Below are 27,333 nucleotides of genomic sequence, written 5' to 3' on the forward strand. Positions count from 1 at the left end.
TTACCTAAATTCAGGGCGGATGGGGGACACAAAGTTTTAGGGATTCCCAGCCAGTAATTTTTTAAGTTAGGACAGTCCCAAAAGATATGATAATGATGTGCCTCTTTTGATCCACATCTCCAGCATTCTGCTGTCCCATTTTTATATTTAGTTTGATGAGGGGTTTTGAAAAATCTAATAATGTTCTTCCAACAGTGGTCTCTCCAAGATAAAGAACTTGTTGAGTACCAATGAAAATTACAAATCCTCTCCCAGTTCTCGTTTGTTATACCCATCCCCGATTCCAATTCCCATTTAATCTTAACATTTTGAGTAGTATCCTTCCTTGCTTGAAGGAGCACATCATATAGTTTGGAGATTGCCTTTCCCAGAGAACTATCATATGCTAATTTAACTATCTTAAAAATTTCTGACTCAACCATATTTGGGTTTGGGATATTGCAGTGTTTATTAAAGTAATCCTTCATTTGAAGAAACCTGAAGAAATCTACTTGTCTTAAGCCATTTCTTATTTGTAAAGACTGGAAACTCTGTAGTGTCCCTTTATGTGTGAAGGAATGGAATGTTGTTAGTCCACTCTCTATCCAGGACTGAAATCTATTATCACTTTCATTTGGTTTAAAATCTGTGTCATAAGCACACCATCTAAATACTTTTAGTATTCGTTCACTACCACATATTTTAGTCACTTTATTCCATATTTTTAAAGTGTGGCTAATCCATGGTCCTTTATCTTCTAAACGGTCTGCCAATTTTTTTTATCCGCAATTGAGGCTCGTAGTTGGAATTTAGGGGTTGTATTGAATTCTATGGATTTCCACTTAGCTTTCAAATTCGGGTTACACCATTGCAGCAGGGGGATGACCTGAGATGCATAATAGTAGTATTGTAAGCATGCGAGCGTTGCCCCCCCTTTTTGCCTTGCTTAACTGTAAAGATCTAAATTTAATTCTTGTTTTTTTCCCATGCCAAATAAAGCGCGAAATCCATTTGTCCCATTCCCCAAACTGTGTTTGACTTACTTCAACAGGCAAAGTTCTAAATAAATAGAGGAGTCTTGGGAGTACGTTCATTTTCACTGCTAATATCCTTGAATTTAAATTTAAGAAAGGCACCAGATTCCACCTATCTAAATCAAATTTTATGGGACCATACTTTACTTGTGATAGATTAGAAATATTCTTAGTTAGAATTATTCCCAAGTATTTAAGTGTTTCAGCTTCCCAATTTATATTATAATTATCTCGTAAAGTGTTAGATGCTGTATAGTTAAGTGTTCTTCAGACTATCTCAAACTGATTTCTTGAACAAGGCAGTGAGTTCACTAAACGCAAATGGGGGTTCCACAATCGCCAGACCTCAAACCATTAACGCACTTTTGGGATGTGGGTGGAACAGCAGATTCCATCTTGGATGTGCAGGTGACAAATCTGCGGCAGCTGCACGGTGTCGGAGTATCTCGTGTGCCTAATTCAGCGGTTGGTGAGCGTGTGTATTTCCTGTAGGCGTGACTGAGCTGAGCAGTTTTTACTTCTCTATTTGGCCGCTCCACTAGTTAGACCAACACCGAACTAAGGTTAACTGAAATCTGCTGGAGAGATGAGTTCTTTCAGTGATGCATCTTTCGAGGACTTGAGTGACGAGTTAGCGAGTCTTGGGTAAGGCCAGGTTAGGAATTATAAACACCTTTCACCTGTTGGAAAACATTAAGCTGCTAAAAGCGATACTTTACGCGATTCTTCACCAGCGCGCACCAATTTGATGAGCAGGATAAAAAGCAAGACCATAGCTTTATACCACTGTTGTTACACGGTAAAGTCCTTTTACAAAGAGCTAACTCGTTTATCTTTAGACCATATATTGTGACATGTTTCATCGTCTCTGTCTTGTGCTGTGTATTTAGGAATGACAGGATGTGCTTCTTAAATCAGTGTTTTGTGAAACGGTGTGAAACTGAAATCTACAAGAATTGTAACTTACTAACATAAATGATTATCATATAACGTTTTCTAAAAGCAAAAATTAAACAGCTGAGTTCCGTGTTAACAGGTTGTTACGTAAGTTATGTGTACACTTCTAATTTACTTTGCACGAGGGGAATATTGTCAGTTGTAACATGCCGAAAACAAGTTCCAGTACCGACTCACTGTGCAGCCTATTAACACTTCGCTCAGCTATAAATTCTCTCCGTGTAATGTTTTGTGGAGTTTTCTGTTGTGTTCTGGTCCCTCCTGCACATATCAGACCCACTCAGGACAATATTTACAATTCCAAAAGAAGCGCCATGGCGCGTTTCAGAGATGTCGAGGACTGCCCGTTCCGCTCCTTAAAGCAGTTTGTTTGTTTGTTTGTTTGTTTGTTTGTTTGTTTGATTTACGGAAGTCGGGTGCCGACAAAATCGCTTCGATTTAAAGCCGCACAGAACAAAACTGCGCCCGAGACTCAACTCCGAAAACACGCAGCTGGTATTTAACTGTTACGATCATACTGGCCTAATAACTTGTGACTCTATCATACCGATGGTATGTTCTAACGTTGTTGATACTTTGTTTTTTTTGAGGAAGGACAAATATAATGTTAAACCACAGGATGCTGCACACATGGTGACTGAACTTTTAGTGTGCTTATATATTTCACGAATTGTTAGAGAAGCTTTCTGTAAACGCAACAAATTCCAAATCCACAATCCTCAGGATGTATCCACAGACTGCTCTGACAAACGAGGTCTTACTATAAATGCACTGAATAAAGTCAGCATGGAGTTTCTGGAACAGTCGTATATGATACCTCAATAACGCTGCAAACATCCATCCATCCATTCTCTTCCACTTATCCTTGTCAGGGAGGCAGATGGCTACCATAGAGAAACAGACATTCACTTAAACGCCCTTTAACATTTAACCACACTATCACACATCTTTAGACTGTGGGAGGAAGCCAGAGTACCCAGAGAGAACATGCAAACTCCACACAGAAAGGCTCCGGCCAGATGGTGCATTTAAACTCAGGACTGCCACTCTGCAAACAAGAAATAGAAAAACTTAATGTTCAGTGTGGAATTTAAACGGATAATTCTGCAGCTGGTTTTAAAATATGATCAGAACCTTTTGAATCTAGCGGTTTTTCTTGAACTGTTGCCTTCAGTGATATTTTTAAACAGTCCCAGCAACTTTTAATGCAAATTAAGAACTTTCACATCCTTTTACCAGTTCCCTTTATATTTCCATACAGTCTGAGGTTCACAGTACTGCAGAGATGACCTTGAATCATAACATAAGCCTGTTCTTTCACGTAATTTTGCACAACAGTGTAAAAAGCATACAGGTTCTGCATATGAGACAGAAGTCCCAGCAGTACACTTTCCTTATAAAAGTCAGCATTTTCATTCAGACCTGGTCTTCAGGAAAAACATTAGATGAAGCCCACGGCAGATTATTTAAATCTGCATTTTTTAGACCAGGATTAATTCCAGCTTCACTCTCTGTTAAAGTCGTTGTCCAAAATCGTCACATTTTAACACTCACCAATGTCGCTTATGGTTGTGAAATGGAGAAATAACATTGCTGTACAGTGTTGTATGTAAAAGTTTCAGCATGTAACACTGAGCAAGCAGCTTTAGGTGCCAAATAAGTTTTTCCAAGTCTTTGTAAATTGAGCACAAGCTCAGATGATTACTGTGATTTGTCCATGCTGTTGTATAAAGACTGCTGTTGTTTCTGTTGAAATATTAGAAATCAATTTGACACAGAATGAACTGTAGCTAAAAGATGGGCCGTGTGTCAAAATGTAGATAAAAATTAGACCTTTCATATCATTTATCTAACAATGGTTTTATTAGATTTTAAAAATAAAAAAAATCATATTACTATTGCCTTGAAGGTGGTACCACTATGACCTGTCTCGCCATGCTGCAGAGGCCCTTCTCTTGTCCAATGGGACGGATGGAAGTTACCTCCTGAGAAACAGTAATGAGGGATCAGACTGCTTCGCCCTGTCCGTTAGGTGAGTGAACGAGGGAAGTGCACCATGGGTTTGGAACCGTAACAGTGACAAAACAATGATGTCACAACAGATGCAGAGTTATCGTACCTGATTATAGCTTTATTTTTTACTTTTAGTTAAATTCGCCTTGCTCCCCATGTCTTGTCTTGCACAGTTTGGTTTCTCACTGGTGTGTTTAGTAATAACAGAGTCACCAGATCCCCTTAATGTCGAGGTTAAAGGTTTAAGTTTTTCATTGCAGTTTTCACCAAGTATTCTAGTATTAGTCACACAAAGCGTGTGTGTGGACGGGTATTAACATCTTCATGGGGACCAAAAATTGGTAGTTTACTGTACTTGTGGGGACAAACAGCCCCCATGGAGACCAAAATCCAGGTCCCCACGAGTTTGAAGGCATTTCTGAGACTCAAAATGTGGTTTTAGTGTCAGGGTTACAATTAGGTTATGGTTAGATTTAGAGTAAGGGTCAGGGTTAGGCATTCATTTTTGATGGTTAGGGTTAGGGTAAGCAGCTAAGGAAAGCATTATGTCAATGAGATGTCCCCACAAGGATATAAATACACACACATGTGTGTGGGGAGAAAGACAGAGAGGTGATAGTGAACCACCTAGAAACACTTTGTTAAAAGCAAGTATGTGAATCTTAACAATGATGAAGAAAGGAAACACGTACTTGCTAAATTTTGAAGCTAAATATCTGCAGGTCTGTGGTTAGTGTACTTCTACTTGTGAATGACTTTTAAAGTGAAACATTTATGCTGTTTGTCATTTGACATAGGGCAAAGGATTCAGTGAAGCATTTTCAGGTGACACGAAATAGCAATGGCTATGTGTTTGGTTTTAATGAGTTTCCAACCCTTCAAGACTTTGTCAACCACTTTGCTAACCAACCTCTGCTGGGCAGCGACACAGGTATGCAGACCATGATCTTCATCAAAAAACGTAATGCTAGCTATGATGCACACATAAAGACTGCATTAAAACACACCCAAGAAGTATACTGACAAACAGGAATGTACGTCCATCTTTATTTCTTCCGTGTTTTAAAGTCGGCTTGCCGGGCATATAACCAACCTTTGTCTCTTAACCAGGAACCCTCATTGTTTTGAAGAGTCCGTATCCATGGCGTGTGGAGGAGCCATCTATTTATGAATCTGTGCGAGTTCACACTGCCATACAGACAGGACGCACAGAAAATGATCTGGTAGCAAATGCACCTTCGGTACGACAACCATTGCAAACACCCATGTAGTCTCATGTGAGCAACATCTGACGAATTTCGTGGGAAGGGCTCTTTTTCGTCATAAATACAAGCTCGCAGCTCTCACATGTTTAAATATTAAGTAGTGTGCTCTGATGATGCCTAAACAATTCGTAAAGTCTTTTTTTATTATGGAGACTTTTTTGTGCTCAAATGATCAGGCTTTGCAGTTGTGATAAGCACGTTTGGATTCAACTAGCAACAACTGCAATAAGTTCAGATTTCTCCCTCAGTCTTTATGTACGGACAATGATTATCTGACCACAGCAACTTTTGGTGTGATAAACCTTTTTTATTTTCTAGGTGACCTATTACTCTGTATTGTACGTCACATTACTCTAAATAAAATCTAAATATGTTGCATTATTCGTAATGGGTATTCACACAAGTTATTTTAACTTAAAGATTATATAGCCAAGACTTATTCACAGTATGCAGCTTAAACTGGAATAAACCACAGTTATTCTTGAAATGTTTACAATTTAAAATGTATTTTCTATTTTTTCAGCTGGGGACAAAGGAAGGCTTCCTGGTGAAGCAAGGGGCCATTGTGAAGGTAACAGCAGTTGACATGCAAGAACAGTTACTTAACTGATTCTCATCACAAATACTTAGGAAATCTGTTTGTGTTTCGTTGCAGACAGAAATCTTATGTAACTGTGTGAAACAAGAATAATTCAGAAACATGGCTTCAGAGTTTGACATGAAGTAACATTGAAGTAATTGATTTGATTTTGATTTTATATATGCTGTCAATCTTTTCTGCAGAACTGGAAGCAAAGGTGGTTCACGCTCAACAGATATGAACTTAAATACTTCAAAGACAAAATGGTAAGTCTGCTCAGCTCAGTGGTGCAGTGGCTAGCACTGCCATCTTTCAGAAAGCTTATGTTTCCTCTCATAGTCCAAAGATGTACATCTTATTGGTGTATCTTCTCACTGATTCCAAACTGGTTCTGGTGTAAACTCAAAAGACACGACGTTGTAGCCTCAACACAAGCTTTTCATTTCCACACCACATTTTCCCGCACACGCACACAAACCACAATTCACCGCAGGCTACCGCACTCTCGCGATATAACAGAAAACAACAAGTTAACAATCTCTCTCTTTCTTGTAAAATAAAGATATAAACATACAGGTTTAAAACATATGTGTATCTGTCTATCTATCTATCTATCTATCTATCTATCTATCTATCTATCTATCTATCTATCTATCTATCTATCTATCTATCTATCTATCTATACAAAAAACAACAACTTGTCAACATTGATGAACATTCAAGAAATTCAGATGTGCTTCACTTTAACTGAAGCATACTATAACTACACAAAATAAATAACAGTGCATTTTAATGCAAAAAAACAAAGGATCACAGTATCCAGAGTCTAGTGCTTGTAGAAGGATTAAAGGTGAAACTCCCTTTTTTGTCAGACAATCAGCAAGTTGAGATTTGGAATCTGACCAAACCAACAAATTCAGACGGGTTTGTCTGATTTCTAGCCCCAGTCTCTTCTCTGTAACCTGCTTAGTGGACTTGAGTGCATCAAACAAGGAATGATTGTCAGTCACACAGATCAACAGAACAGCATTCAGACCAGTGTTACCAGTTGTAAGCTCAGAAAAATGTGCTGCCAGGAAGACTGCACTGTCTATTCCATCTGACATGGCAAGAGTTTCTCCTGCCAGTGTACTTCTGACCACACACCTGATTTTCTTAGCCTGCCAAAAGAGAGGACAAAACTTTCCCCCTTTACCCATAAGGACGATTAATGCCCCTCCTTGAGTACAGCCATCAGGAAGGTTACCAAAAGAAGCATCACTGAAAACAACCAATGCCAAATCCTCACTGTTACCCAAGTGCTGAAACTTAAGAGTTACTTTCTCTGCCTTAGGTTTACAGAAACCTTTGTTCACTTGAATGGACTGCACAGTTACATCTTTAATATTAGATGCCAGGCTGCATGTGTCAAACATCACATCTGGCCTCGTTTGTTTGGTAACCCACAAAATCTGTCCTATTTTGACCTGAATTGCTCCCGTTCTGTTTCGCTTAAAGAAGCCTCCCTCTCCCTCTTCTCGTTTGGCTCTCGGCGAAGGCGGTCACACTTTTCTCCTCTCTTCTCCCTTATCTTCCCCGCTTAGCTTCTTATGTCCTTGTCTTGTCTCGTGTTTTTACTTTTCCCTGGAACAGTCTCTCACTGTCGTTCTTTAAAACCTAAAAGAGAATTATGGATTTGATTAACTGGTCTCTGAATGCTATTGACACCCTTTTCTCAACAAGAAGTCTGGGCTCGGGAGAGCCCGAGTGTCCTGGAGGGACTTTCCCTGCCGGATACACGATGGACGGGTGGCAGAAATGGAGGATCGTGTGCCTGGCGGGACTGTCGATCGAGGACGCTGAAGATATCGACCTATTCGAAACCCTGATAACAGGGTTCTTGCTGATCGGAGCTGGCTTGGCCCTGACTTATTGGAGAATTAAGAGAGCGGAACCAGCTGTTCAAACCCCCACAAGACTGTCCGCTGGGATTGAAACGATGGGACGAGGCGCGACTTCTCAGAATGGGCTCACTGAGTGCAGCATGGATAAGATCTTGGAGAAGCTTACAGCTGCTGTGAATACTCAGAATAACCTCTGAGCGAATGACAAGACCACGGAGCGCAAGTTTGATCACATCATGGAGAAGCTCGCGGCTCTCCAACGGGAGATTGAGAGACCAGTGTCGGACTGTTAAGAACAGCTTTGAAATTCCCATGAGTTGTTCGCACTAAAGAAAAACCACCATCATAATGTGCAGAGGAGTTTTTTTTGTATCCTGTTCTCATACTGTCCTCCCAGGAGCCCAGCATGAGTAGAGGTCTCTTTTTTTCCTCTTGTACTTTCCCATTGTAGTGTATATTTCAGTGTTTTTCTGTAACGCTACCGACCTTTATCCCCATGTGATGTCTGTGTTGTGTGTGTAAGGTCGGGGGGGGGGGGGGTGTCCCATTTCACTGCAGGGCAACCTGCATGTGGCGAATAAAGCCTTGATTGATTGATTGATTGATTGATTTACAGCCTGTGCTGCTTGTAACTGAACCGGTTGTATGTTGTCAATGTAAAGTTGGTTACGTTACGTCATTAACTGTACAAATGTCCATACCAACATTAAAAAGAAGCTGTCATGTTCTTCACGCCCCAATAGGAAGGTAGATTTCAGTACAGGAATGACATGAGTTGCAGAGTGACTTGAACTAGCCCAAAGGAAATGATCAACATGACATGCAAGCACTCCTGTGATCTCAGATTGTTCCTTTTGCCAATAAAACACCTCGGGATCAACCTGTGATATTTTACCACCAGTGCTGAGCATAATGTCTTTGACCTTATTGTACCAATGAAGTGAAGCATCTGCAAGTCCATATACACACCTTTTAAATTTCCATAGAACATTGTCCTTGTCAGCCTTAGATGGGGGCAAAGATAAATGTCTCTTGACAGCTCCATTCCCTGCAAAAAGGCAGATTTAATGTCCATTGAATTCACTTTCCACTTGTTTTGACATATCACAGCTAGCACCAGTCTGAGGGACTCAGATGCACATGTTGGACAGTCTTTTTGTAGTTCCTGAGTATTAACTTCTTCAAACCCGCATGCCACAAGTCGGGCCTTTGGGACAACACCATTAGTAGTTTCTTTGAGTGTACAGACCCATCTAGTAGACACACATTTTTGATCCTGGTCTTTCACTTCATCAAATACACCATTACTTTGCCAGTTCTAAATCTCCTGTTTGGCAGCATCAAAGGAGATGTTTTTGTTATGAGTACATCTGCATCTCTGGTTTCAGGTTCAGTGCAAAGACCATCAACAAGTGACATGTCTACAGCTTTCTTTTCACCTTAACTACCATCAAGCTCAAGATATTGCACATTATACCCGTTTTTGTATTGCCCTTTGGCTTTCCCTGCTCTGCCTAATACTCTGGCTGTATGTTGAACGCTGTCGTCTGTGCTAGTAAGTGATCAAGTGACGTGATCAGCTGTCCTGCTCTTAACTTTACATCTGCAGAGGAGACAGGATCAGTGTATGTAGAAGGCTGTGTCACAGACATGTTACTGTAGTGTTAGTTTCTCTGTCACTAGTGATGTCTTCTTCCTTACTCTGTTCACCATCGGGTGCTTCTGTCTCATCATTTTCAACTGAGTCTTTGTTGTCAGTGTCAGCATCAGTAGTACTCTGCAGTATTTGTTTATCTCCACTCTCTGTATCCACTTTACCCAACCTTGACTGCTGTACTCTTACAAGAGTCCCACCATGGACTATAACCATGTAGATTAAGCATACTGTTTTTAGCCATAAGTGCCCAGTCTAGCGCAGTGTGCCAGTCACATCTTCGTTCCTTTTTTATGTAGATCCATCGCTACTGTCTCATTATACTCAGAAGCCAAGGGCAGACCAACAGCAGACCTCGGCTTGGTTTTGCAGCCATACTGACTGCTCGACAATCTGGTCTCTCATTTCCATTTGTCAAAACTCTTCAGCTTCTTTCCGCTATACAGTGACTCTGTGAAATTACAACCTTTGAAGGTCCATTCAAGGAAGTTCACCCTCCAGCAAAAAATCCTGACATGAAAACATGTGTCCTCTTTCTAGTTTCACTCCTGCCTGCTCTGATATCAGCCCTCAGGCCAGGCAAGCCTCTTGACACTCGGGCACCTAAGAGTAGGCACAATCAGGAATCATTTTGAAGAACTTGAGTGTGAATGAGCAGGTTACTAACATAACCAATAATCACTACAATGTTAGACATTAGTCCTACATGACCTTCCTCCAAGTCTTTGACGATGCATGACTCTCATGTCATGACCCTACTCCCCACTCATCCTGTGCACCACCCTGATCTGTGGAGCTTGGGCCTTTTGGGCCTTAGTGGTGTGAAGAATGGGGCATGTGTGGCCCCACCACTGTGGGGCCCTCGTAGGGTAGCCTACAGTGTGTACATTGTCAGCCTGTCTCCATTTAATGTGGGCACACACACTATGGGCTAGTGTTGCAACAACTTACTGAGCATTTAAAATATTTGATTATGAAAGATTCTTGACACAAATTCTTTGCTTTGCTGCTTGGTTTAAGGCATGGCTCTATTCTTACCATGGAAACACGAGCGTTTCACCTACATTTGCCACAAAAACAAACCATTTATTATAAACGTATTTAGGAGCAGCCTGTGAATAACAAGCTTGACAACATTAAGCACACACAGCCTCCAGTTTAAAGGATGATAGAGTCTCCGGTGGCGTATCCTCAAGCACCTCACCCAATACTAAGAAGGCCGGGTACTCACAGACGACAGTCACGACCCGTTCCCCAACCGAAACGCGCATGGAACAAACCCTCTTGTCGACCAGAAAAACTCCAATGTAAGGGCAGCAAGCCACAGGGGACGCCCAGATATCCACCCCAGCCCACTGCCTTACACCAAGGGCAACTCCAGAGTGGAACAGAGTCCAATCCCTCCCCAGAAGACTGGTTCCAGAGTCCAAGCTGTGCATTGAGTTGTGCATGACTATATCACCACCTCTCAACCTCACGCACTATCTCAGGCCACTTCTCTTAACTAAACGTCACCTCTTTCAGAGAAGTCATGTTTCATGTCCCAGTTCCCACCACCCACCACACATTGCACCCAACCCCTACGATGCCACCTGTGGGTGGTGGGCCTACAGGAGGACCCCATATCTCTGGGGGAAAAAAGTTAATTATTCAGAAGCATGGACCTATATATTGATAAGAAATACATTAAAATATGTTAATAACATAAAAATCATCTGGAAAAAAAGGCTTGAGCAGTTTCTTTCCAAGCTCCTCAGACTACAATGACCTGAGTGACTGAGAACTTTCACAGACGTATTCATAGGGGGAATTCAAAATATGAAGGTGGAGTGTTGGTAAAACGGCTGGTTATTGAGTCAACCAAGTGATTTCTCATAGATGTTTAACAGAAAGTGGTGTCTGAGCCTGCACCTGGTCAACTTGTCTGTTTTTTTAATGCTTTTTTTTGTTGACTGGTCAGAGTTGCCATCCTTATGAAATAAAGACAACAATTTTTCCACACTCCACCTTTTCTACATTACAAATGTTGGCCAAGATGGTTAGCAAGAGGAAATTTGTCTGTTAGAATGATAAATCACAGAAACTCTTTTACTTGCTAATGCCTGCTGTGTAGTGAAAGCAGCGCCAGCACCAACTTACTTCGCACACTGGTCTCCCTTCAGTTAATAGTGAAAGACCAGAGGTTTATCCACAATTTGTTTCTCACAAACCACCAGTGAAAAACTACTGGCCTCTCGCTCATGCCCAGCTGAAGTCATTATCAGCGGGAGACAGAGACTACCATGAATTGGAATCAGAATCAGAATCAGAATACTTTATTAATCCCGAAGGAAATTAGGGAGACGGCTACATGCACAGTTTGTCATGATCTGCGATGGCAGACCGTGTGGAGTGGAGATCAGTGGACCCAATTGCAGACAAACGAAATATGGAAACGGAAATAGATTATAACAAGAAGTGTGGCCGAAAACTAAACTAGTCACAAAAACCTAAACTGGTAAAACTAAATACATGAAAACCAGGAACACTAGGAAATACATGAACACTTGAGATAAGGGAAGGTTAACAGATGATGACATGAACAGAAGGAGACTTACATACATATATGGGTAACGAAATAAGTAGAAACACACGGGGAACACAGCTGACACAAATGAACATGACGCCACACGGGAAGCAAAACTAAACACGCCGAACACGGAACATGGGTTTGACAAAATCCACTTTAAATGCTCTACTCTAGAACCTTACCTGGCTAAAATCTAAGACAACTGAATGGAAGTGAAGAACCTGTTCTCCTCTTCAGTTTGCCCTATCATAAACTCATCATATTCTGTGTTATGATTTATTTTTATTGTGTTTGACAAGGTTTGTGGCCTTGCTGCATGTGTCACAAAACGCATCTTCACTGTTTACATGACTCCGCTTACGATCAGCCAACATTGTCAACTGAATGAGCTGTGACACATTTCGTATATCCCTATGACAGGCGGAAGAAGAAGTAGTTCCTACAAATTGTTTATACTATTCCAAAAATATAGTTACTGTACTTTCTACCATGTTCCTGGTAATGATAAAGTCCAGTTTTCCCCAAGTAACTAAAATATTGATATTTTAATATGAGACTATTCTAGAACACAGATATCTTGTACTGGAGGAATTGATATTTCAGTACTGAGCTGCACACAACTAAAAAATATTAGTGATATAAAGAATACACAAGCTGCCCGACACCTAGCAATGCAGGCAGATGAGCGTATACACATCTTCTTTATTGAACTTACACATTAAAACATAAAAAGCAGTAACAAAATGTAAACAAACACAGTAACCTGTATTACTGATGTAATGTAACATAGAAAGCTGTTTCGATGTACAGAAAATCCGGAGCTGGAATGAGTGCCAGAGGACATAGCTAGACTTTTACTGGAAGAGCTAAAAATAAATAGCAGCTGCAGTTAAAAATTGTCCTACAAAAATAAGGCTTTGCTACATTTATGTCAGGGAAGGTGTTTTTTACCTGTTTATGTGCACAGTAAGTATGTAGAATCATTTTTCTGTTGCAGTGTGAGGAGCCCATTCGAACCTTAGATCTGAGGTCCTGCTCTGCAGTCCAGTTTGACTACTCTCAGGATAAAGTCAACTGTTTTTGGTAAGTGACCCAACAACAGATTTGAGGAACGTGCCTAACTAGAATAAAGAGAAAGTGATCATTTACTTTAAGGTGGATATTGGAAAGTTAACTGAAACACAACACAGCGTTTTGTAGATGTGGCCAACACATGAACTTTCACTGCCTTACCTCTCAGCCTGATTTGGTATAATTTTACCAAATTATTAACTTGAATTTTTGTCACAACCCACACTCATATTCAGATATTGTTATTAATAATCATAATTAATAATCATTTTGGAGGATTTACAAGCTTTGAACTTTGGTTAAAATCTGGAACCCAAAATAAAAATATAACATTAGGAAAATATGGAGAAATCTCTGTATGGAAGGTACAAGGCAAAGTAGAAATTGCTGGCTAGGCTCAGTAACACTCGGAGCCACCACAAGTTAAAAAGTTGATTTAAGAGATACTGAGCCAAAATGGAAAGCACAAATTGTACCTGTGACAGTGAAAACTATTGCATGGTTATTTAAAAAAAAAAAAAAGGGGGGGGGGGGGTCTAATGTGTTTTAGCAAAATGTCAAAATAACTTCTAAAGAATATTTAGCAGGCAAGAGTCCTAAATCTGTCCATCTACAGTTGAGAACACTCAGTTTATAAATAGGTATTATAAGGTTATAAAGAGGATCCTAGTTAAAAATGACTTCTCACAGAAGTATACGACGCCAAAGTTTTGAAATCCATGTTTGGATGCAGAGTGTGTTTCTGAGATGTTTGGGGCCAAATATTATAGCTTCAGTTTTCCATGATTTTCTTCATATTTTATTACCAAGCAGTCAGATTTGCTCGTAATTTCTGTGAATGGTTTTGAGGAGTAGTTCTCCAGGCTTTCTGGAGGTCTTTCAATGTTTTTGTTTGTCATTGGCTGCCATTTCAGTCATTTTCAGTCAGATCATTCTCAGGTGAATGTGTTTTTCTTCTTTTGTTTAACCACTTATCATGGACCTATCAATCACTCAAGCAAAAGGCAACTAATTCAACTAAGTCAATGGGTGAACCAGTGTCCATAAAAGACAACAAAGAACCAGTTTTAAATCTCAAAGACCTTCAAGGAATTTGAAGCTTGTCACAGCAACACCTCATGTGTTTCTGTTTTTTTCAGTTGAATCTGTGAAAAATGCCAAATACAACATAGTTTGACAGTATCAAATAATATTTTTGCATAAACAATATCCAAAGACTCTATTGGCCTACATTTTAACATATGTTGGCATGGTGTGCAATAAAACAAGAAACTGGACAAGTGGGAGACAGTAGATCTAAAAACAACAAAAAACCCTGCAGCGGATGGTGTCATAGTCCTGGGTTTGATTAAAATCATTAAGATAGGTTGACTTGTGTTCTTGTGCTGTATTAGTTTTCTGTATTAGTTCATCTGGAGCTCTGTTTTCCTAGTGCCTCTGATTTTTCATTATTTCGTTAGCTTCATAGCATAAGTGCCTAAGTCAAATGACTTAGGCAATTATGCTATGAAGCTAACGATTTATATTCCTAGCTTTTGATTTCTTGTATTTATTATGTGTGTCTACCCTTTTGTGTCAAGTCTGTCCAGGGGCCTGTGCTTCGTACCGCGCTAAGTGAGTTAGCTGGATTAGATTGTTGACGATTTCGCGTGATCCTGGATCGTTCGGTTCCCCGAAGCCCATCCGGGACTTGCTGTCATAGCAACAGAGCCGTAAGCGTAAACCTGCTGGGGAGCAGGTTTACTTTATGTAAACAGGATTAGATCGTGGCCACGCAGGTATGTCCGCGTCATTCATACGAAAGCAACAGCGATATTCCACCACTGTTTCACCATAAATAAATATTATCAATGTAACTAAAGATAATGCAGCACTTGATCCTTTTATTGATGTCACACAGATACATACAGGTCATTTCCTAAAAAAGGGAAATGTACTATTAACATTCTATTACATGTATGTGATTATTACAGATGTAATTCATATTTCAGAGTAGTAATTGTAAATTACTTCGTGTAATCAAGATGAGAGACCACGGCTATAAAAGCGAAGGTGGATTTGGGAAGTCTGTCGCAGCCATGTCCTGTCCGTATACGCGAGCAGCCCATTACGGAAGGTGCAAGATTGATAAGGAGAGTCCTCAGAATTCAGCGTATATTGCGGGACAGACAGGATCCTTTAGCTCAGCGCGACAGTGTGCTCATAGATAGATATCGATATTCCCGTGAGGGTATTATTCACTTAACCAACTTGTTGACGAGGGGGTGCAGGACCACCACCTGTCTTTTGTTGCTCTGCCCTTTTCTTGGTTGCTGTTATGAACAAACAAACAGAGTATTCCAGGGTCTCTTTCCAAGAGACGACAAGCAATATAAGTGATAAATATTACCATTCTGTAGAATATTCTTATATTTCACTTTTACTTGTTCCCATGTTCTAGTGGGTCCTGTTGTGGCTCTAATGTGAAAGAGGATATAATATAACATATTATAATATAATATAATGTAATATAATATTGGATAATATGGTGTGATATGATAAATTTACCCTACCGCCTACTGGTGTTGGCCAGAGGGGCCGATGGCGCAATATGGCAGCCTGGCTTCTGTCAGTCTGCCCCAGGGCAGCTGTGGCTACAACCGTAGCTGCCTCCACCAGTGTGTGAATGTGAGAGTGACTGAATAGTGGCATTGTAAAGCGCTTTGGGTGCCTTGAAAAGCGCTATATAAATCCACTCCATTATTATTGTTATTATTGGATTACTTACGAGTTTGATTTGTCAGCAACTTTCTGCCAGCCCTCTCTCCTTGCTTTTGCAGCCTTTGCAGTGTTCCCTTGCGTTTTAATTAAACTCTGAAACTCCTGAAATCCCTCACTCAAGAGTTCTTGCTCTGCTGCCGAAAAATACCGAGCGCGCTCCTTCGCCATTTTCGCCGACCAATCAGCGGGTTGCCGATCACTGTTTCTGCTATCGATGCGTAGCCCCTTTTACGGCACCCAGTGATCGCACATTACTTCATCCAGCTGTACTAATCGTCAACAGCAGGTGTGTTCGGGGAACCGGATTAGCGAGCTCACGGTTAGCGCGATGATTTGATCTTGGATGTTTCATTTGATCTTGGATGTAGTAAGCGACGTACGAAGCACAGGGCCCTGGTCTCTTCTCAGTGTTTTGTTATCTTTTTATGTCTGCATAGCTGTCTACGTGCAAACTAATACATTTGAGTCAACATCCATCTTCAGCCCTCCCTTGCACAGTTTCTCCACATAATGAGCAATATGCATGTCATGACCGTGTGAATGGAGTTGTTTACTCTGACCCTGAATCCTCCCTTTTTTATGCTGAAATCCAGTCTTTAACCTCCTAAGACCAGAACTCTTTCATGGCATGCATTTTTAATTTCTCTTTGCCATTTGGGCTGATTGGGACCAGATGAATGTAAAATTGTTTTTTTTACCTGATTTTTGTTTCTGAGAAAAATTAGATCCGCATATGACGACATTTGCTTTAAATTTTGATAGAAGAGAGGCAGTACAATGTCCTCATAAATGGATATCAGGCCCTTGTAGAGCAAAATTTTGTATTTTGGTCTAGACAACCCGAAATGTGATGTCCACATATGTGGACGCCAGGTCCTAGGAGGTTAAGTGATGACGTGGTGAACCCTGCTTCGGGGTCCAAACTACTCTGCGTTTAATAAGGCTGTTGGATTTTGTTTTTTTTTAACATGTTTTAATGCTTTGTATCTTGTTCTAATTAATGCGAACAAGCCCCTAAAAACAGCCAGTGATCACTGTCGGCTTCTCTCAGTTTTTATTACTGCTATTGATTTTAAAGCTCAGTTTTTAAAACAATACGATGTAACTACAGCCCAGCCCATGCAGCTATGTATTAATGACTAACCTTCAGAGATGGGCAGTAACGCATTACTTGTAACGCGTTACTGTAATCTGATTACTTTTTCAAGTAACGAGTAAAGTAAGGGATTACTATTGCAAAATCGGTAATTAGATTACCGTTACTTTCCCGTAAAACCGTGATTTTTTTGCGAGAATGTCTCATGACAGTGACGTAAGCGAGTGTGACGTTCGTGCCAACAGCTGTGTGCAGATCAACAATGGATCATATATCGAGTGCAGAGAGAGTATGAGCGTGCAGCGTTTAAAGCGTGGAAGTACTGACCTTACTTTGAGTTTGATTCCATAAAAAGTGACAAAAACATTAGTGTCCGCTGTGCGTGGGAAGAAAACTTCTTTTTACAGCGAAAAAAACCCCTAAACTTCCAACAAGCACCGAGTAGCTACGACGTAATGGGAACCTCACAGAGAAACTCGCGGATTCTTCCACTGACCGCGGCACACCTGCACCAGGGTAAACCTCCGCCTACCCCACTCCTGCTTTACAGGTGAAAATAGAGCAACAGGACTGCTGAGTCTTTGACTTTATTTATTTTCTGCTGTGTTTTACTTGCATCTATTTGAAAGACTGAGTGTAAACACAAAAAATATTTTATTTTATGTGCTGGAATGTGCAGAAAATAGGTTTAAATGCTAAACTAATTTCTTCCAGTCAGAGAATGTTGCATATAATTAAATTTTTGCTTGATGCATAAAGTTAAAAGATTAAAACTAATAAAACAAGTTAAAAAAAAGAGACTTTTCCCTTTGATTACATTTTGTATGATGGATTATGCAGAAAAAGTAGAATTGGGCTGAAAGATCTATCGCTTTATTACCTGTTCAGGTTGTAAATCGTGTTTTTAAAAAGTAACTAAGTAACTAAGTAATTAATTACTTTTGAAAATAAGTAATCAGTAAAGTAACGGGATTACTTTTTTGGGGAAGTAATCAGTAATTAGTTACTGATTACTTTCCTCAAGTAACTTGACCAACACTGCTAACCTTGTGTTGTGGATGGATTATCTCAGAATCAGAATCAGAAAGACTTTATTTATCCCCAAGGGGCAATTAACATACAACAGAGCAGCATGGTTTTAAAGATAAGGACAGGGCATAAACAGGCAGTAAGAGTGAGATAATAAACACACAGAATATACATTATATACACAGTTTCAAAACTGCACAGTTTTAAAATTAAAGTGACTGAAAGATGAATAAATAACTGTAAGTGAGTAAAAGTGAGTAAAGTGTCGGCAGTATAAAAAGAGTGTAGTTTATGTTTCTGGTGTGGGAAATGGTCTTATCGGCTGGAGTTAAAAAGCAGAGTGGGGAGAAGGTCATGAGGCTTCCCAGGAAGGGATAGTAAAAAGTCATCATGATGGCTGTGCTGACTCCAAAGGAGTTGAGTTTCGTAAGGAGGTATAGCCGTTGGTGGCACCTCCTGAGAATCTCCTCTGTGTTGGCAGAGAATTTCAGGAGGTTGTCAAAGATGGTTCCCAGGTATTTGTACTCCTCAACTCCCTCCACTGGCTTCCCGTGGATGATGGTGGTAACTGAAGCAGCCAGATCCCTCTGCTTACTGGAGAAGGTCACCACCATCTCTTTGGTTTTGCTCACGTTCAGTTCAAGTTTGGAGCTGTCACACCACTCTACAAACTCCTGCAGAGTGGGCCTGCTGGTGTTGGCCAGTAGGGTAAAGTGTCTTGCCCAACGACACAACGACCAGGACAGAGAGAGCAGGGGGATTGAATCGGCAACCTTCCGGTTACAGATGAGCTTCCCAATCCCCTGAGCCACAGTCGCCCCCCACTTCATTTATGTTGGAAGTGATAGCAGAGCTGTACGTTTTAATTTTTCAGAAATCTCTCAGTCAGAACATGCTATATCATGCTTAGGTGGAAACTAGCGAGCTAACTTCTAACTCTGTTAAATGTAATAAATCCTGTTTTCATGGATGCCTGGATGTTAAACTTACTTGTTACACCTGGTAAAGCAGCAACGCTGATCATTTTATTACAGATGAAAGAATTTATACAGTTTTTAACTCTCAGTGATGCCGCAGTGTTCGTTTGACTTTGGGACCTGAAGCGGTGTTTGGACCTAGACATGGCTAATAACGTCAGACATTCCCATGATGCACTGAGTGTTTCTTCTTCACTCACCTTTCTTACTCACTATGTGTTTGTACACCACTCTGCATTTAATCATTAGTTATTATTTATCTCTGGCTCTCTTCCACTGCATGTCTTATTTCTGTCTTTGGCCCCTCAACCCCAAACCAGTTACAGCAGATGGCCCCGCCCCTCCCTGAGCCTGGTTCTGCCACCTGTTTCCACTTGTTAAAAGGGAGTTTTTTTTAAAAGGAAGAATGTCTTAATACATTAACAAAAGCAAGGTTGCAGTATGATAAATTATGCACCAACAGAGCAGAAGCAGCTATGGCCAGAACTAGATATCACTACTATGAATTTGGAAACAAAACAAGTAAATTACTGGCCTGGCAAATTAAGAAAGAAACATCGGAGAAATTTATACGGACAATTCTAACGGAAGATGATAAACTTTTTGATGAATCAGTACTCATAAATGCAGAGTTTAAACGGTTTTATGAAGATCTGTATAAATCTGAGCAAGGGGTCGATGGTACTGCTGCAAAAAGATTCATAGATGGAATAACCCTTCCTAAATTACATAATGAGGACAAAGAACTGCTTGATGTAGATATAACGGAGATGGAGGTTCTTCGAGCCCTCAAGTGTTTACAAAATAATAAGACCCCTGGACCAGATGGATTCTCAGCTGATTACTATAAGGCCTTTTCTAATAAATTATTGACACCACTTACAAATATGATTAAAGAAGCCTTAGAAAATAACAAATTACCGGAATCACTGGAAAATGCAACAATTACATTATTGCCAAAGCCGGGCAAGGACAAACAGAGATGTGACTCTTATAGACCACTTAGCCTTTTAAACGCAGATTATAAAATATTATCTAAAATAATTGCACATAGATTGGAGGACATTATGCCTAAGATAATAAATGCCGATCAAACAGGCTTCATTAAAAACAGACAGGGAGCAGATAATGTGCGGCGCCTGCTCCACATATTGAATGCCGCTCAAAAAAATCAAGAACCATTGCTAATAATTTCCATGGACGCTAATAAAGCATTTGACAGGATTGAACCAAACTTTCTATTTCAGACAATGGAAGCCATGGGCTTCGGAGAAAAGATCACCCGCTATGTTAGGATACTTTTTAACGCCCCCAAAGCCAATATTATAACAAATAATGTGCTTTCTGACACCCTCTCCTTAACCAGAGGCTGTAGACAAGGCTGTCCAAGTTCTCCCTTGCTCTTTGCGATTGCGATCGAGCCACTAGCAGTGGCCATTCGTACTAATGTTGCTATATCTGGAATCAAATTCGGTACAAGTGAACATAAACTTTCCCTATATGCAGATGACCTCCTACTATATATAACGGACCCTCTCAAGTCAATTCCCTCATTAATGAATTGTCTTAAAGAATATAGTGCGGCTTCAGGATACAAGTTAAATTATACCAAAAGTGAGATTATGTCATTAAATATACAAGATAATCGTGTTAGAGCTCTTACAGATCCACTACAGTGGTGTAATAATGGATTTACATATTTGGGCATACAAATTGGTAAATCTGAGGATAAAATATTCAAACTACATTATATTAAACTGTTGGAGCAAACTAAACTTAATACACAGAGATGGATGGATTTTCCATTATCCCTCATAGGGAGAATTAATGTTGTTAAAATGAACATTTTGCCTAAGTTTACCTATTTATTTCAGTGTCTCCCTATAAATGTTCCTAAAAGTTTCTTCAAAGAATTAAATAAACTTATAACCTCCTTCATATGGCAAAAGAAAAACCCAAGAGTTAAACTCTCCTCATTACAGGCCCCTTATTCAAGGGGAGGACTCAACCTACCAAACTTTAGGAATTATTATCTGGCCTCCCAATACCGATCAATTTTGATCTGGTTACATGCAGAGAGGAGTGAGGTTCGATGGGTTCCAATAGAACAATATGAGGTGAATCCCATATCATTAAAAGACGTCCCATTTCTAGGTACGAAAAAATGTTTATCTAAGCTCACAAATAACTCGATAATATTAAACACCTTCCGTGCCTGGCAGGAATCCCACTCACTTCTAAAAATAAATATTTCTTTTCTTAGAAGGACACCCCTATGGGGCAATCCTGATCTCTCACATCATATTTCCGACTCCATGTTGCGGGGATGGAAGGATAGAAATATTCGAACTGTTGCCGATCTATACAATAATGATACATTTATTGACTTCCAACAACTAAAGGAAAAATTTAAACTTCCAGACCAAATTTTTTTTAAATTTCTACAAATAAGAGACTGGATCAAAGAAAAAACCAAAGGAACATTCCCTGAGATTCCTAAAGAAAGTCCTTTTGAAACGCATCTTTGCACCAAACCATGGAAGTCAATAAAAGGAATAGTATCTTCAATATACACTATTATTAATGAAAAATTACCTGACTACAACAAAACGTCACTGAAAAGAAAATGGGAGGCAGATCTGGGCTATGTTTATGAAGAGGTAGAATGGTACCATCTAATGGAACAGGCACAGACCATGTTAATTTCTACAAATCATAGACAAATGCAATTTAATATATTCCACAGGACATATTATACACCTTACAGATTACATAAAATTGATATTAATTACTCTCCCAAATGTTTGAGATGTAAGGTGATAGATGGTGATCTCCTTCATATGCTGTGGAATTGCCCAGTAATAGAGGAGTTCTGGAGACGGACTACTGAAATAATTTCAAGGGTAATTGGGATCCAAGTCGAAATGGACCCAAAACTATGGATTTTAGGTGACATAGATTCTATAAATGTGGATTACCACAAGAAATATTTTATTTTACTTGCGAGTACTGCAGTTAAAAAATGTATTCTGACACATTGGAAATCTGAAAACTCTCCAACACTGAGATATTGGATTAATGAGTTAGCATCCTACTGTACACCTGAGAAGATTTCGCATAGTATAAAAGGGAAATACCGAACCTTTAAAAAAATTTGGGGACCATTTCTTTCAGTATTACCGTCTTTGGACTTGACAGAATATAGAGATGACGTAAATTCCTCTGGGTTTACCCTGAATTGATCCTTGGTTAGGCCCTTCTGATCAGAATTCTTGAATGTTGTGCTGATTCTTGTGTATAGACGGGTGTAAATATGGGCTGTTTGGATACACGAATGTGATGAAGTTGAGAGCCATACAGGGGTAAAGGGGTGGGGGGATGGTGGGAGGGGTTCACACGATATGTTTTTCTTTTTTTCTTTTTTTTTTTCTTCCTTTTTTAAAAATTATTATTATTATTTTTTATTTATTTATTTATTTATTTTGTTTTGTTTTAAATTTCTGTAATTATCAATACTGTTACTATTATAATTATTATTTTTATTATTATTATTAATACGCCCGTATTTTCTGTGCTCGGTCCTCAGATGGTTGAGGCTATGTTTGAAAGATAAAGATACTAGAGTGTGTTCCTGAGAATTTTTTATTTTTTTTTTGGTCATAATGGCCAGTCAAGCTTTGGCTAGTTGATGATACCTACTCTGTCCCATAACTGTGAATGTCTTTTATTGTTTGTTTCTGTTTGTTTGTTGTTTGTTTTCAATTTAAAAAATGAAAATAAAAACTTTAAAAAAAAAAAAAGAAAAAAAAGGGAGTTTTTCTTCCCACTATTGCCAAATCGCTTAGAATGTAAAGTTCCTTGAAGCAGCTGTTGTTGTGATTTGGCACTACACAAATAAAACTGAATTGAACTGAATTGTAGTTTCTGTTAATCCTTCACTCCTTTTATTGGTTCCTTATTGTTTTGTTCTTTATCCCCTCAGCTCTTTTTTTTTTAGTTACAGATAACCTTAGTTCCCTTTTCTGTCCCCATTCTTTATTAGGTTCCCATCTCTGGGTCAGATATTTTCATGTTTATGTTACTTCCCATGTTTTTTGGGGTGGTTTTTGACACTTGTGTTTTGTTTTTAGTTATACTTCGTCTCTCTCATCCACCATTATTAGTTTCAGCTGTGTTTGTTCCCCCTTCCTTCATTATCTTGTGTGTATTTAAAACCTCGATCTCCTTGTCTTCTTTGTCACGATTAACAGCTTGTTCGCTGTTGTTTCCTGTTGTCTGCTGTTTGTGATGCTGTTGCATAGTAAATCATAGGATTTGAGAACTTTTTTTTCCCCTAAAAATCACAACAGTAGCAATTCTAGTAACTGAAATTGGACTTGATGCATTTGAAGTTGTGGAAGTAAGAGTGGCCCAGGGAGAGAGCGATTTTGCAGCGGCCAATGAAAACATAGGCCAGTTTGAGGAGACAGCGCTCCCAAGGTGGTATATATAATGAGAACTTCCAGACAGGTTTTTAACAACTCTTAAGATTGCACAGCACTGAAGCTGAATGCTGGCAACAAGAATTGCTGAGAGGAGAATAGACTGCAGGCCTCACAGAATGCAATGCAGGAACTTTTACTCCAGCTATTACACAGGAGAGCTTCACGGTTTGGGATTGTGATGGGGTCGAAAGATAATGCTTCCTGAAATCAAAATGATTGAAGTTATGCATAAGCTTCATTTGTTGTCTGTTATGGTCGTACTGACAGTGTGCATGTGAGAATGGATGACTCATGACTGCAGAACAAATCAGCCTATCGGGACAAATAAAGTAACCTGAACATTACAAGCCAAATTTTATGATGGATATGAAAAAAATTACAAATTTGTTGCAAAGTGCTCAGCAGCTGTGAGACCTCTCTGTTTTCCCCCTGCAAAACTTTGTTTGCCACAAAGGCCATTGTGGAAAAATAATTGGGCAAGCCAACAGCACATCTTTGGTCCATTAATTTGACCATTTTCCTGAAACATTTGTTGCATTAATTTGTTTAGTAGACACACTTCTTTGGCTGAATGGAATGCGATCATTTCAGTGTACCTTTTGAAGCTGGATAGTTACAAAGGTTGCAATAATGATGCACTGTAACTTTAAAAATCCAGATCCAAATATGTGGCTTGTGCTGCTCCAGCTCTAGCAAAAAATAAACAAACAACAACAAAAAAAAACTACAAGACTCATAGAGCACAACCCTGAACCTTAACTTTTACTTGACTTTACTTTTACTTTTCACCAAAATTAAATCAGCTCGAACTGTTATTCGTATCGACCACCACACAAAATTGAACATATCTTGAAAACTGTGGATGCTAGTCCTGCAAACAGACACAGCTGAGTACATACTCCCTTCAGGGGGAGAATAGCAGCACCAATCACACTTAAAATAAGCACGTTACAAGTTTTAAGCTGCAACTGTATCGCTACACATTTTTATACCTTCAGCAGGCCTGCTTGTTTGTAACGTTACACTGACTTGCACTGCTGTTGTTGGGTTGCATTGTGAATGAATGTATTTACATTTGGTGTGGCTGTAGCTCAGGTGGGGGAGCAGGTCAGCTACCAACTGGAAGGTTGGTGGTTCAATCCTCTTCCAGTTTGGTGTATGAATGCTAGATAGTAAGCGCTTAACAGCTTAGAAAAAGTGCATGTGTGAATGAATTAGTTATATAAAGTGCCTGGTCTTTTACTTCATCCTAGTTCATCCATTGTAGTAAATCTGGCCCTACAGGTCTTTTTTACTGTAAGATAGTGAGTCAGTCAGTTGAATGGGACCCCTCAACAGACAGAAGAAGATGGATGGATGTTTTTTCTTACATGTACATGCACAAACACACACACACACACACACGTACACAGTCACAAACGTCAGAATACAGGATGTTGTAAAACTCATCCTTCTGCTCTCTGTGTCCACAGTCTCGTGTTTCCAGATCGAACATTTTACCTTTGCGCTAAGACGGGTGTGGAGGCAGATGAGTGGATCAAGATGTTGAGGTGGAAACTGGTGAGTTTGTCCAAACTGGATGTTTTACATGAAGGAATGTTTTTGTCATCAACTAAAATAATTAAAATCAAACATTTTCTGAAAATGGGATATTGCAGTAGAAGGTTCAACATGTTGAGGGAACATTAATATTTATAAGGCTTAGGTCACGGCTCAGTGGAATTGGCTCTGAAGGAGGATTTGTACTTTAAGCGGTACCAGCATTGTGTGAAGTGTTGTAATAGCTTGTGTAACATTAGGCCACTTCCTTATTACTGACAAACTCAACATTTCTTCAACTCCAAGTTATTTAAATAGCCTTGAGACGATTGCACAGTGATCTGTTAAATGCAAGAAAGGGTTTTTATACCAGACAAAAAATAAGGAACAATCCTGGTACTACTAGTATTACTAGAAAATACCTTAACTATATCTCTCTCATCATAAAGAAGAGCATTACAGCCAGTTACCAGTGAATGTTTTTCAAACGGTTCAAGCACTGTGGTTGCAAAATTCCCCTGAAGCAGTGTACCAGTGACAGACTAATCTGTCTTAGTTGCACAACCCAGGCTTCAAAACCTGGTGAAAAGCCGTTGTTTCCTTTTCTATTTTTCATATTGGTCCATTTAACAGAGCCAACAAACACTGATAATTACTGTTATATTGCTGTTGTTGCCTCACTGTTTGGGAGAATTTACTGCTACTGCTGTTTTGTTCATAATGTATTCACTATTTGTGGACATTTGTGTGTAGTGTCAGTGTTGGTAAGTTGATTATCCCCTTTTGTCATGGTTGTTTTAATTATGACAAAATATATTAAACCACACTTTGAATATATACTCTTAACTGACTATTTATAAAATACTATGAAAGTTCCATACATGTAGAGATGCAGGGTGTATCTGCATATATATTAAAAAGGAGACAACTATTCATAACGTAACATGAGTTCAGAGGGGGAAAGTATTTCTGGAGTGTTTGCCGGAGCGTACAGTCATATGAAAAGAAAGTTATGTAAAACGCTATGTGGTCCTTTGAAAAATGAAGAATACTCTTATTATTTCAGAGTATTGCTGCTAACGGTGGTTCAATAAGCTACTGAATCACATGGTCTTTTACACAGGACTCTACACAATCCTGTGAAAACGTTTTTCACAACATACTGGAAAGTTTAAACAAGTGGTAAGATTTTATAATATTGACACGCTGTTAAGCATAAGTAAGAGATTATTAAGTACTAAGTCTATCCTTTGAAAAGCTCCTTGGTACGTAATTTATAAATACAGATATAAAAGTTGATTCTTGATTAGAATCGTTTATAACTTGTTCATGGTATTGTTTAGAAGTAATTAACAAACAATTTAGATGTACATTGATACAGTGGGTTAAATAAGCACGTCACCAACTTTCAAAATAAACATATTTCTAAAGGTGCTTTTGACATGACATTCTCACCAGATGTCAGTAATAACCAATCCATTCCACACATGCAAAAAAATCAACCATAGATATCCACAAATCAAATTATGTGTAATATTTAGAAAACATCACAGGGAAACATTGAGCACATTTACTGAAATATATTTAATACTTTGGACAAAAGCCTTTGTGAGTGATGAAAGCTTCAACATGTCTTCAGTATGGAGTCATATGCATTGAGTGCATTGCTTATTGTTTTCTTTGATTCCAATTCTTTCTGTAGCTCTCCTTGTTCTTGGACAACTTTTCTGATCATTCTTTTCACTTCTCTGACTGAAATCTTGTGGGAGCCCCTGGTCATGGTCAGTTTATGGTGAAATTCTATCTATCTATCTATCTATCTGCCTGCCTGCCTGCCTGCCTGCCTGCCTGCCTGCCTGCCTGCCTGCCTGCCTGCAAGTCCCACAGGATATTAGCTCGGTCATTTTAAACCACTCTAGGGGGCGTGTCTCATTTTGACCTTGGTACTTGCAAACCGTACTCAGCACAGATGTCCCTGTACACTATGCTGGCTGCTTGGTTATGGCATTCGATTTATGCCGTGCCTGCTAGCACCTTGCACCCTGCTGTTATGTGCAGAATTGTCTCCTGAGCATTTTACACAGCCTAAACATAAACATTTATAAATTACATACTGAGGAGTAATGTTTTTTAAACAATGAATTAAGCACTTACTGATACTGTACTAATGCTTAATCCCTTAATAGTTTGTCATTATTATACAGTGTTGGGTATAAAGTGTTAGCCAACAAGCTAAATTTGTAGGTAATCTTAAAATGAATAAACTTATCATTTAATGTTTCAAATTTTTGTGTCTTTTTAGTTTCATTTTGATTTTTTTTTCAGTCCCAGATAAGAAAAGGCAGATGATGGCTGTCACTGGAGAAACAAGATGGAAGGAAGACCAACCTGCACTGAAGGACTGAGATCAACAGGATGCACAATAATGAACAACAGGACAAAG

The 27,333-nt window shown here is 39.3% G+C and overlaps 1 protein-coding gene across 1 annotated transcript; it reads left to right on the forward strand.

Annotated features, from left to right (window-relative positions):
- The first annotated feature begins 1,599 nt into the window (after window positions 1–1,599).
- On the forward strand, window positions 1,600–27,333 carry dapp1 (dual adaptor of phosphotyrosine and 3-phosphoinositides). The gene is made up of 9 exons (XM_085343292.1): window positions 1,600–1,658; window positions 3,880–4,002; window positions 4,781–4,914; window positions 5,094–5,224; window positions 5,772–5,819; window positions 6,032–6,094; window positions 12,932–13,017; window positions 24,824–24,911; window positions 27,216–27,333. The coding sequence occupies exons 1-9, from the start codon at window positions 1,600–1,602 to the stop codon at window positions 27,237–27,239; spliced, it is 756 nt and encodes a 251-aa protein (XP_085199418.1). The 3' UTR covers window positions 27,240–27,333.

Source organism: Diplotaxodon limnothrissa, linkage group LG19 (assembly GCF_057381915.1).
Source record: "Diplotaxodon limnothrissa isolate DT_005_m linkage group LG19, D_limnothrissa_male_GT1.1, whole genome shotgun sequence".
Classification (NCBI taxonomy): domain Eukaryota; kingdom Metazoa; phylum Chordata; class Actinopteri; order Cichliformes; family Cichlidae; genus Diplotaxodon; species Diplotaxodon limnothrissa.

What these genes read in the sequence shown, in the direction of transcription:
- dapp1 (XM_085343292.1), top strand. Translation starts at nt 1,600, where the DNA reads ATGAGTTCTTTCAGTGATGCATCTTTCGAGGACTTGAGTGACGAGTTA. An exon ending in TGCTTCGCCCTGTCCGTTAG is followed by an intron (nt 4,003 to 4,780) that starts GTGAGTGAACGA and finishes CATTTGACATAG; the next exon opens with GGCAAAGGATTCAGTGAAGC. An exon ending in AATACTTCAAAGACAAAATG is followed by an intron (nt 6,095 to 12,931) that starts GTAAGTCTGCTC and finishes TTTCTGTTGCAG; the next exon opens with TGTGAGGAGCCCATTCGAAC.